The sequence below is a fragment of the Sciurus carolinensis genome, chromosome 13 (assembly GCF_902686445.1).
Source record: "Sciurus carolinensis chromosome 13, mSciCar1.2, whole genome shotgun sequence".
In the NCBI taxonomy this organism is placed as follows: domain Eukaryota; kingdom Metazoa; phylum Chordata; class Mammalia; order Rodentia; family Sciuridae; genus Sciurus; species Sciurus carolinensis.
The window spans coordinates 48,051,288-48,064,044 of NC_062225.1; the positions used below are offsets into that span (position 1 = coordinate 48,051,288).

The following is a 12,757-nucleotide window of genomic DNA, read 5'->3' on the forward strand; positions in this document are numbered from 1 at the left end:
GCAGTTTGGTATACTACCATCACATTTCTATATACTCTACAGATTCTTCTCAGTAGCTTAAAAGTTTTTAACACCTTTCAACAGAAACCCTGAAGTCTGTCACTCCTACAAACATGAAAGCAACAACATGTTTTGGACTCCTGCAAACTCCCTTTTAATATGATTTTCTACATAGTTCCCAACATCCATGTCCCAAATTCTCATTTTATCTTCATCAGACAAGGTGAAAACCCCAATATGTTGATCTCTTTTGGAAAAAACAATGATTTCTACACAATTCAGTGTTTTTCCTCTTCGAACATGCTCTCCCTTTGTTAGTTCTATTATGATTCTCTATCTCCAGGTTCACTTAATAATTCTCTTCTGATCATCTATATTTGGGTTCACTAGACTCACTCTCCCATTTTATTGTTGAAACTCTCACATGATCTAAGACAATATAGGAGAGTTTTGGCCTCCCATTAAGGAACATATGTTCAAATCTCATTGCTGTTACTTTCTACAACCAGATAATATCCTTTAAAATATTTAAGTTTCATGTTACCCATCAAAACAACCAATTAGGCAGAATACAGAAAATATTTTGAAGTATTAGAAACTTTTTGACTAATTACTAAGATTCTTTAAATTTCTGTTATTCTCTGTGATTTTGATTGTATATACAGAAAAAAAGAGGTACAGAGCTGATAGTAACATTTTAAAAGTCAAAAAGAAACACCAAGAAAAGCAGAATAGAAATTTTTAAAAATTCAAGAAAAGATTACAGCCGTAGAAAAAGCAAAAATGATAAAAAAAAAAAGTTTATGGAACTAGACAGTGGTACTAGCCTGATGAGAATCACAGTTAGGTCATAGGTATTCTTCACCAATAATTAACTAACTTTGCTTATATAAAACCCTTGCTCCTATGACCCTAGCTATGTGAGATTTGTCCTGAAAGGTTTGAAGTTTAAAAATGTATGGTGTGTCATTGCAAATTTCAAAAATAGCACAAATTCTTCAAATATAAACATGTTTTTCAGGAAATGTCTAATTTAAATGTTGAAAGACAACTAAGTTTGAATTCATGAATTCATCTGATATGGACCTGCATCTTGATCCTTTGTGCCACACACATCCCTATCAATCTATGGGAAAGGGCAAGAGAATGAATTTGTCAATCAGGCTCGTGATCAAATCATAGGCCAGCTACTTGTAATTTATGAGATCTTGGGCTCATTAGTCAACTTGTTTGAATGACAGTTGCTTAATCACTGATTAATAGGTTGTAAGAGCACAGCTTCTTTCAAAGATGCTGTGATGACTATAAGAAAGTTTTAAGCACATATTATGATGTCTGGATAGGACTAGAACATCCAAAAAATTTTATTTCCTTTTGTCTGCATTCCCTCATTAACTTTATTAGTTTCATTAGTTTTCTTTTCTAATTGTAAAAATCATACCTGGATAAAGAGCCATCACTCTCTAAAAAAGAAAAGGGTGAAATAAATATGTTATTAACAACAGAAAATATAAAATAGTAGAAATAATGACTGATTATTTTTTAAATACAATCCTTTGGGACCAGTCCTGAAGTTTATCCTACACTGGATATCAATTACATTACTGATAGGCAATTAATGCGATATGAATCAAGGTTACATACAAAGGAGCACAGGTATAGACTGTAGGATAGCAAACTTTTTCTGTAAAATAATACCAAAAAAGTACCATGTCTTCAGAAAGATACTGACATCCAAGTTCAGAAAGCATTTAGAACCCCAATTGAACCTGACCACAAAAGAAACTCTCCACATCATATTATTATACACAATTGTCACAAACACAAAACCAGAAAGAATATTGAAAGTTACAAGAGGGAATAGTCAAACCACTTATACAGGCAAACCTATAAGAAGAACACAGTTTTTTAAACTGAAAATTTAAAAACCAAATCAGTACAAAATGATGTATTTCAAGCACAAGAGGGGGAGAAATGGAAAATGAAAGGGCATTTATCATATAATGCAGAATAAACCAGAAAGTCAAGTATCATGTGTTTTCCCTTACATGTGCAGTCTGGAAAATAAACAAATAAAAGGATACTCTGAAAAGAGAAGTGATGACTAGGGAAGAGGAAGAAGACTGGGAGAGGAGAGAGAAGAGAGAGATAGAAAGTAGGGAGATAGATAGGATTAAGTATGATATCCCTGGTTGGAAATGTTATAGTGGAATGCAGTCATTTTTACAATAAAAACATTGTCCATTTTTATAGCAAGCCCAATTTACTATAATGTAACTATAGAAACAACATACTAATTTTAAAATATTATTTAAAAAAAGGTAATATGTCTGAGGCTAAATTTTAATTAATGAAATGTTTTTTTCAGAAAACAGATTTAAATTTCAGATTATAAATTTCAGCTTTTAAATTTTCTACAATGAAATAATTCTAAATTACAGGATATTAAGACAGAAATTAAGAAATATATGAATGCCATATACACATTGATTTGTTGCCACTCCTTTCTGATCATACTTTCTTATACAGGGTAGGAACACTAAGAGTAATTCACTATCAAAAGGAACTAAGTTCCATACTCTGCACCAAATAAAAAAAATAAAAATATCGTGTCCATCTACAAGTAAAAATATATATTTTTAAAAGGTCTTACCTGCTTTCCTGGTTTTAATATGTTCATATGCTTCCCTAGTAAGATCCAAAATTAATTTCCTATTACAGTTTATGAAAAGTAATGAAATTAGTATCAATGTGATAAGAGAAATACTAACCAAACAAATTGTGAAAAGTATTTTAGATAGCATCAAACCTAATATCAGTACTTGACCCCATATATTTCAAATGTGCAAGTTTTCTCTACAGGTTATTAACCTTACAGTTATTTTTATGTTGTTTGGAGAGGGGGTGTTTGTTTTGTTTTGGGGATAAGGTTTCCCCACATTGCCCAGGCTAATCTTGAAACCCTGGGCTCATGTGATCCAACTGCCTCAGCATCCCAAGTAGCTGAGGTTGAAGCACATGCCACTGCACCCATAAGTTGTAACCAAAGAAGAAAGAAGTAAGGTGAAGTGAATTTCACCTACTCAAGACTCAAGACATTAACTAGAATAGCCTGACATAAAGGAAAGTATCCTGAATTCAGAAGATGTCCTCTCTCTACGATCAATAGCTCTTTGTTCTTGCACAAATCATTTCACTTAGGCTCAAATTCTCCTCCTAAAAAATAAGGATTGTACTGCTTTATTTCACCAGGTTGTTATGAAGATTTAATGAGAGAATATAAACCATGCTGAGAGAAATAGTAAAGTAATGGAATAATTTGTAGATTAATGCTGAACTCTGAAACCTGAGTAAAATCCAATTTTTCACAGGTTCTAATGATCAAATATTACAATTGTTAACAAATGCTAATGAGTCTTAATTGGGGCCATGGGCTGTGATATTCTCTGTGCTTTCTTGTTTAGGACAAATCACCTATTTAATAATTTATAACTCGATTTATTTTTAAATATAACTGAAAGACAAATATCCTCTATAATGAAACTAATCAATCACTGGGCTTGGACTATTACTATTAAGCAGATCTTTGTTCAGAGTGAGGCTTAATTTCCATGTTGATCTCTAGCTAACTTGAAAGAAGCAAACCTCTTTTATACATGGATACTGATGTGTCATAATGAGGCTTAGCTCTTTTATGCAATGAATCTACTTTAATTTCTGAGAATTCTGTTTAATGCCTTCCTTTTGAGAAAGAATTTAAATATTCTGTAAAATGAGAAACAGATCCTAGTAGCTGGGTAAATTTTCATTCGCAAGGAAAAAAATCATGTGAGGTATCAATCAAAAGTTGGCAACCTCACTGGGAAACTCTAACCTGGGCCTCCCACAACCAAAGAAACTGTGCTTCACAAGATAAAATGAGGCTTTGTGGTAAAGATCTGTTAGAAAAGATACAAGGGAACTCTCAACTCTTCCTGTAACATTTTTTGAGGCTGTCCCATAGTTTTGAATGATGCCAAATGATATGTGTTGGCCAAATGACAAACAAAAGCCTCAAAGGACCACTCATCATGAAGGTCTAGGCTAGCATGTGAGCTCAACATAAGGTTGTAAAGCTGAAGGGCAGGGTCAGTGTGCTCACTGTGGGGTGGATAAAGTTAGGAATCCTGAACCAAAGCAGAGTGCCCATTGAGAAACAATGGCTATACATGAAAGGAAAAAATGTAACTTTGAAGTGTAAGTGGGTATTACCATAAAGACTCAGGGATCTGGGTCAGTCAGGACAATGTAGTAGTAAAGTTAATCATTATCAGACGGCAGGACTACTTCTAATTGCAACACTGTAGCAACAGAATTAACAGAAACAAAAGAATGATTGAAAAGTTCTTTTTTTCCCACCCTCTGGTGAAAGAAAAATTTCTTTCTTAGACATAAACTCCTCAGAGAAATTTGAATTGCTACTTCCCAGCAAAAATAAGGATATCTTCTGGAAAACTGATGTTGCAAGACCCAAAAATTCAAAAATAAAAATCAAAGATATGATGTTATTTGTGCCCCACATGCAGGGGTTATACTTGGAATGTAATGGATATTGCTGGGATTCCTAAGGATAAAGGTTTTAAAAGTCCTGAGACAGACTGGTGGCTCTAGCTCAGTGCTAGAGTGCTTGCCTCCTGGGTTCAACCTCTAGAACTAAAAAAAAGAAAAGAAAAGAAAGAAAAAGAAAGAAAGAGACAGAGGTCCTAAAATAAACCTGCACACATTTCGCCTTCTAACTAGTCTAGAATTTTGCAGGGGTCCAGACTGAGGAAGAGAACAAAATCACTGCATTCCAAACATATCTGAACTATGAAATCCCATTGATGTGTAAGATGCAATAGTTGTAAAAATTTTGAACCTCCGTTTAATTAGTATGAGACACTTACACATTGAAACCACTTGTAAGAGCATAGGATAACGCTCTCTTTCCAGAATGATCTTCTGCTAAGCCATTAATACCTCCATGAAAAAGCATCTCAATTACATGTTTTGCTTCATATTTTGCAGTCAGCATGAGGGCTGTTCTAAAATGACAAAGAGATAATTTCACCCCTTAGATACTTTAAATGATGAATTGTCTTTAACAGTTATTTAAACAGATAATTTGATATATTTTTTGAATTTGTTCGTGTAGAACTAAATCTTTACATATATTAACACACATAAGTATCTTAAAGTATTCATCTTTACATATTGCCTCCAAGTCAAATAGAAAACCCAAACAGGAAACCTCTTGTCCCAATGGGGTATTACATAGAAGAAGTTGCAAATTTAAAGTCCTTTGATGGACAATAACTATGAAAAGTTTATTTAACTAAAATAGGTAAAGATTTAACTGAAGGATTATCCATTTTTCCCTAGTCAAATGTAATATGTTATAACTCAGTTACCTAAAAAGGTCAAATATGTAAAAGTTATTTGCTGGCTTAACAATAGGAATAAATATGGTGATGATAATAGTGATCACAGTTTCAGATATTGATGATGATAAGCATCTGCTAAGCACTGAAATTGATGCAATCTACACAGTCTTCCAACCATCCTTCAAGCTTATATTTTGCACATTTTTATGTCAAGAAACATTTAGTGATAAGTAATTCTTCCAAGGTGACACACCTCGCAATTAGCAAAGGTAGGAATCCAAACCAGTCATGTTTGGATCCACACCTATCACTTGAGTCCTTCTCACCCACTTATGACTTATGTTTATTAGCAAATATTTATAACACTAAAGCTATTTTATTTCCCTTTGCTCAGGTCCATCAAAATACATTAGAAATCAAAAGGAGGAATTGAACATAATCTAACAATAGCAATTAATACTCAGAGATAACCAAAAATCCATGTTCTTCAAAGAAAGTTTAAAGCAAAGGGTCATCCAAAAGTAAATGATTTTCAATGCCTACTTATGTTCAATAGAGCACCTATTAAAGAAAAAATACAAAGAAGTAGAAGTTGAAATACACTGAAGGGTTAAGCATTTCAGTTTTGAATGAAAAAGTGAACAAAGAGCCCATACTATATAAAACGGATGAAACTAATGTGAAACTCCTTTGGCTAATGGATTGATGCTATGACCAATAAACTCAGATTACAAATGACAAACATCAACCAATATTATAATAAAATCTGAATTGTACTACATAATGTTATTTGTATTACCTCATCCCAATAATTACTTTTCTAAAAGGTGATTTGTGTTCATATGATTCACTTCATCCCAATAATTATAAGTTAATATTCTTCTTCCCATTAATCTAATATTATTTACTTCAATGATTATTATCATTCCATTAAACTTCAAAAAATATCACCATTTTACCTGTTTTCCTTGTCGACTACATGTATATTTGCTTTATTCTGAATGAGAAGTTCTGCCACTTGTTGTTTATTGTGCTTCAGTGCAAGTAACAGTGGTGTGTGCCCATTCTAGAAAACAACAAATTATTCACCAAATTTCTCAACTGAAGCAGAACTCTTAGAAAAGACCTACCAGGTTCCAGAAATCTTGGCCTCTATCATAGTATCATAGGACCTTAAATTTGTGTGTTTGCAGCTTCCATCTAAACCAAGAACTTCTTGAGGATAGGAACTAGGTCTTTTATCTCCATAACCCTAAAAACCAAAACATAAAAGGTAAAGGATTTAAGTATTATTGGAATTAATGAGTTAAATATTCTTTTCTAGTGTGCGGATTATCTGTCTGTTTTTCAAAGAATGTGTACTTTTCAAGAAATACCAAACCCCATCATAAGGATTCCTTGATCCATTCTCAGAGAAATATTATAATGAAGTATAATATTTTATGAAGTCCTTTGTCATTATTAATACCAATTTGACCAATTTTTGTGTCTCAAGCAGTCACACTGGAGGAAATATAAGAGTTGAAGGGAGACAGCTCTAAAAACTTTCCAATAAGGAGAAAGCTTCCTCCATGTAGTACTAACCCTCTTGATTCCATTTATGGTGTCAAGATCCCAGATACCAATGTCAGGCACTCCTCCTCCAAGTGGGTCACTAAGGAAATGGTTTTTGTTTTTGTTTTTGTTTTTTTTTAAAGTTCACAGGCTTTTTTTTTTTTACATTTATTATGCCATGAATTCATAGGGAATAGGTTCCAGCCGCTCAGGCTCCTTTCCATTTGTTCTCACAAAATGTGCTTCTCTGGGTGGAGAGGCTGGCGTTTCAGCTGAACCCAGGTACCTTTCTCTTTGGCTTCCTTCTTTTTCTGATCATTTTCCTTCACACGTTTCAGGAAGCTGTCTCGACTCTTAGAGTGCTTAATATGCTCAATACGCACATTAATCCTCTTGGCAAGAATCTTGCCCTTAACTTGCTTATTCACAACAATGCCAACAGCATGCTGGGTAACATTGTAGACTCTCCCAGTTTTGCCATGATAACATTTATGGGGCATTCCTTTTTGAACAGTACCCATTCCCTTAATGTCTACAATATCACCTTTCTTATAAATTCGCATATATGTGGCCAAAGGAACAACTCCATGTTTTCTAAAAGGCCTAGAGAACATATATCGGGTTCCTCTCTTCTTTCCCTTTGTGTTCATCATTTTGGCGAATTACTGGAAGATGGCGGTTCTGACCGAAAGGAAAGGGGAAATGGGTTTTGAATTGAAAGAGGCTTCAAATAACTTTCATTTCTAATTGGTCCCTGCATTTACTTCCATTATTAAATGAAAGCTGTTTTTATTACCTGTTATACAGCTCAACACAAAATATATTCTCATTTATAATGATAACCCTGGTTTATCATTATTATCACTATCAGAGTGCACATGTACATTTTAGGTTCTGTTTTAATCTGGTTCCATTTTAATTGCAATTTAAAGTTATTATTTCAAAAATATTATGAATCAACAAAAATTTATATTGATATATGTGGATTGATTTTACCATCAAGAAAAACACTAACTTAGGGCTGGGGAGATGGCTCAGTTGGTAGAGTGCTTGCCTCGCAAGCACAAGGCCCTGAGTTCGATCCCCAGCACCGCAAAAAAAAGAAAAAAAAAAAAAAAAAAAGAAAAAGAAAAACACTAACTCACCTGCATTTTAAATGTTGATTCAATGAATGAAGACAAATTAAATATATCCATGGGTTACATTGAGTCTGAAGCCCTTGATTTTTGTCTTTGCTGTGGATATTCCAAATTGTCATGTACAATGCAAGTATTTGCATGCAAAATCTTTCCTTTCTTGAATATCATTTTTCCAACCAAAAAAATGATGTCTTAAAATGTAATGCAAAAAATTCATATCTTCATTTAAAATTTTTTTCCAACACCATCTATGACCTAATACTCCATTTGTTTACTGTTTTCCCAGACTATTATTTTAATAAGATTTAGTTGCATAGGAATGCTGACACTAAGTTATTAAGAGGATCCCCCTATGGTCTTACTACATGGTTTTGTTTTTAAAACTGCTAAGCTGATGAAGCTGGAGCCCCATAAACACAACAGATCTACTGAGACAGTCTAGCATCCAGCTGATGCTAAGAATGTTCAATACTTGCTATTATTCTAACCAAGAAAATCATTCTTAAAGTCAGCATTTGTTGACCCAATGACCTAAATGGTAACAGAAACATAAAACTCTTAAAATGTCAGTCTTTGCTTATTGAAAGACTAGCCATCAAAAATTTCTCAACACCTTTTAAATAATGGTGAATGATTACTGTTGTTGGAAGGAAAAATATATTCTGTAAGTAAAAAATGTATCACTAATCCTACTTCTTTTAATTTCCCAGTCATGGAAATAGAGAAAAACAACTGTCAGTTAAACTAATATTGTCAGAAAGTGGAGATTGGAAGAAAGTCAAAATCCAATTCTCCCAGATATTTCTTCAGTTTCAGACATCTGGGAATTTCTATATTGCACTTCTTGATTTAGTGATAAGTCTCTAGGAGTTGGGTGGGAATCTCAGGATCTATTTGTAAATATCTATATCCAGAACCTACTGGATTTCCTGAGTATAAACCTCCAAAGAAGAGGGTAGGTTTCTAAATTGTTAAAATCTTCCCCACGTCACTTTGAGATACTATTCTAGTAGAGAACTAGAGGAGCAGACAATCATATCTTCGTCTCATCTCTCATTTACAGGGATGAATCCCTTTATAATTTGGACAGTTGCCAAACAAACACAAAACCGAGAGACAGGCATTTACCAAAAATTCTATGTAAGTTTCCTAGGTAGTGAGAGAATATGGACCAGTAAATTCAAAATGCAGCTTGGTTTCATATGCAACCCTCCTAAAACTGCTCTTTAGACATGTTTGCAACTCTGCATCTTCCTTTCCGAAATTAAGCATTGTTATTCCCCAAATTGACTAGCACCTCATCCATATATAGAAACTGGGAAAAGATTTACAAAAAATAAACTCATCCTACTATTTTTCCTTAATTATCTAATTTCCACATTGGCTTGAATATGGTTTACATTCTTCACTTTTCCATTGCTCCTGCTCAAGCCTTACCACAGTGGAATAATTAACTCTTATGTACCTTTTCCCACAGCAATGAGATCACCATTTATTGTGAAATACTTTTATTTGAGTTTTAAGATACAACCTATTTCCGGGGCAAAATTTGCTTCCCTGTTTTGTTTTACACTACTTAGAAAAAAGCATGGGTGCAAAACATAATTTGGAAACAGAAAATGTTTTACCTTTAAAAATTCAGTGTTTTCACAAATATTTGCAATTGGTGCATACAAGAAAGCTGTGCCTTCTAAAACTTCTCTTATAGTATCGGTACTTAGAGTGAAGTCTTCCACAGCTCATTGTTTTCAACACATTTTCCTGCAGTGAGTACTTAGTTTCTAAATATGGAAATGGACACTACATATCTCACTATTAAAACAAATTTCAAACAATCTAGAAATAAAATCAGAAGATGTGTACCTTGTTTTGTAATTCCATATTGGCATTGTGTGAAAGCAGGTTTTCAGCCATTGCTGTGATCTGACAAAAGACGGCACAGTGGAGAGGAGAGTATCCATCAATGTCCTGAACATTTGGATTGGCACCATTATTTAGAAGAATTTCTACACATTCATCATGCTGGTGTTCTACTGCCTGTTGGCATTATAACAAGTAATGTACCATAAATTCAAGATATGCAAGCCAAACATTTCACAAGTTTCACAAATTAGTTATATTTAAATTATATTAAACACTTTTTATTCAAGCTTTTCAAGCCCACCTCCTGCAGAAACCCTAGGCTACTAATGTATGTACCTTAATCAGCAGTGTTTTGTAGTTCTTATCAGAAATTTCAATGTTGCATTGCTTCTTTATTAACAGGGCCACCACTTCTGAATGTTCATAGGCCCTGGCATAATGGAGTGGGGTCCTAGGAAAGTAAGAAGATTCATTAGGACATCATTGAGCACTTTTCCCCACCTAAAGAATCCAATAGGTGAGCCAACCTAGTCTGCCACAGCATCCCAACAAGGCAGCTCTGAGGTCTGCTATCTTTCAAGGGCAGAATGGTCATTCACAAATAATACTGCTGAACACAAGTGAGCTTGTCTCTAGAGCTCAGAGGACAGTGACACTGTATGTGCTCAACCTTAGCTCTCAAAGTGACTCCAGCCCTCTGGAAAGGAGAAATTTCTCCTGTAAATACTATGAATATCTCTGAGATATAACACATCATGATCGACTGGAAATCAGTGACATTCAGGGAGGTCTTGAAAAGCTCAACTATTTTTTCAAGAGAACCTCAGGATTTACAGTGAGCCTAAAAGAGGTCCCTGTACAACTCTTCAGTGATTCTCCTCTACTCGTGATCTTCCAGGCTGCCAGTCCAGCAGCATGGTACAGCGCATGATGAAGAAACCCCCATACCTGCTATGCAGAATGACCAGTATTGGTGCAGCCAGTATGGCCAACATTTCCTGGAAGGCCTGCCACCTGCATTCCAGTCAGCACTGGGCTCCTCCACCCAGGAGTAGGCAGAGGTTTGGGAGGTAAGGTTGTACTGGAAGTAGAACTGGAGGTGAAAGACTGCAGGCCCATTAGACCATTCCTTTGCAGGCGAGTTCCCTTTGCTATGCAAAGTCAAGCAGTGCTTGCATCTACCACCCAGGTAGAGCTGAATGAATCCAAAAGCCTCCTGGTGCCAATCCAAGAATTCCTCAGTGAAGTGCAAAAAGTCCTTCCTGGGGTTGTGAACAAACACTGCCAGGCATCTACCTACCAAAGTCAGCAGCATTAGGCTGCCTTGCCACACCCCACAATCATGGGTGGCCTTTGCCAGGGGTCTGTTCTTTACCATGCAGTACCCGGGCCTTCTGGTCCTACTGAGTTGGGCTAATGTTGAGAGGCATTTTAGAGTTGCAGTTAGCAATGCTCCATCCAGGTGGAACTAGGTGTGGAATGACAGGTATACCATTTCTGCACCTATGTTGGCCTCAAGGTCCAGGAGACAGGCTGTGTCACCACTGCAGTCCATTTTGCCCTAGTAATGGCCCCCACTCAGGTAGGGGCTTCCTCTCCAGGGTGTAATCCTGACCTCCCTGAGGTCAAAGGACACTGAGAGGAGGCCCCAGGAGAGGGTTCAGTGCCTGGCTTTGGATAGGGCAGCCACCACACTGCCCTTTGCACAACAGAAACCCATGACTGCATTGAAAAATCTCAATGTGTTTGCTGCTTCATTAAGTGTGAAAGTTTCCAGTGAATTCTACTCTCTCTCAGGGGAACTAACAGCAATTAGTGCAGGGCTTGCAGGTAATTCAGACTTGTCAACAAATCTGGCTATGAAGATGTTTGGTTGCTCAAGACAACACTGAGTATCCCTTCAGAAGTTGATGAATGAGTACAAGTGGAGCATAAAAGAAATAAGGAAAATCTATTGAGGAGTGAAATTGGCACTCCTAAATATGCTAGGGTGAAATAACATTAGAAACAAAAACCAGAAAGAACAAGGAGTCATCTTGCCATTTCAAAATGTCCTGGTAAGGGCCTCAGTAGAGAACACATATCCATAGGTTTACACTGATTTGAATGGACTGTGGATTATATTCAAAGAATTATTTTTGCCCTTAAGTTGCTATATTATGGGAAATGTTTTTGTCTCCTGCTGTACTTTTCTACACTGTACATAACATGCTTTTAAAAAATGTTTACATTAAAAATAAAATGCTGTGTACATAAAATTATGTGTACATAATTTTGTGATTTAAATCACTTTTAAATAGTCAATCAAGTGCTCTCTAGGAGAATTTTAAGTGACCGGGAGGAAGACTAAGGGTTTGTTTTGCTGCTCAATAAGACTGCCTGGGTGCTAGACATCACCAAGGTCTCTAGAACCCAGGTGTTGAGGCGCCTGTGAGGGTGGGAAAGTCAACCATCCTGGTGAAATGAGAGCCGGCCTCCCTTTCCCTCCTTCCCCCTGATCCCAGTCAGGAAGGAGGTGGCTTCTGTCACACCTTCCCAGGTAGGCACCCTGTCCCTAGGACCCCTGCCACCCCCACCCTATTACCCGTTCTTCTTGTCTCTTTTATCCACATCTTCCCCATAAGCAAGGATATGGTTCACTTTCTCCACATTGCCCAAACACGCAGCCCTGTGGATCCTGGAGGGAACCTTATACCTGAAGATAGTTTTCCAGAATCTCTGGGCAATAAAACTCTCTGTCTGAATTAATTTAGAGACCATGGCTAGGCCTCCAAGGCCCCATTCATTGCACTGGGGCGT

The 12,757-nt window shown here is 36.0% G+C and overlaps 1 protein-coding gene across 1 annotated transcript; it reads right to left on the reverse strand.

Moving 5' to 3' along the window:
- Positions 1 to 7,068: 7,068 nt before the first annotated feature.
- Positions 7,069 to 7,642, reverse strand: LOC124963428 (60S ribosomal protein L21-like). Its single transcript, XM_047523168.1, has one exon. The coding sequence runs from the start codon at positions 7,607 to 7,609 to the stop codon at positions 7,187 to 7,189; it is 423 nt and encodes a 140-aa protein (XP_047379124.1). The 5' UTR covers positions 7,610 to 7,642; the 3' UTR covers positions 7,069 to 7,186.
- Between the last annotated feature and the right edge of the window lie 5,115 nt (positions 7,643 to 12,757).

Excerpts from the sequence above, each read along its gene's own strand:
- LOC124963428 (XM_047523168.1), bottom strand. The coding sequence starts at position 7,609 with ATGATGAACACAAAGGGAAAGAAGAGAGGAACCCGATATATGTTCTCT.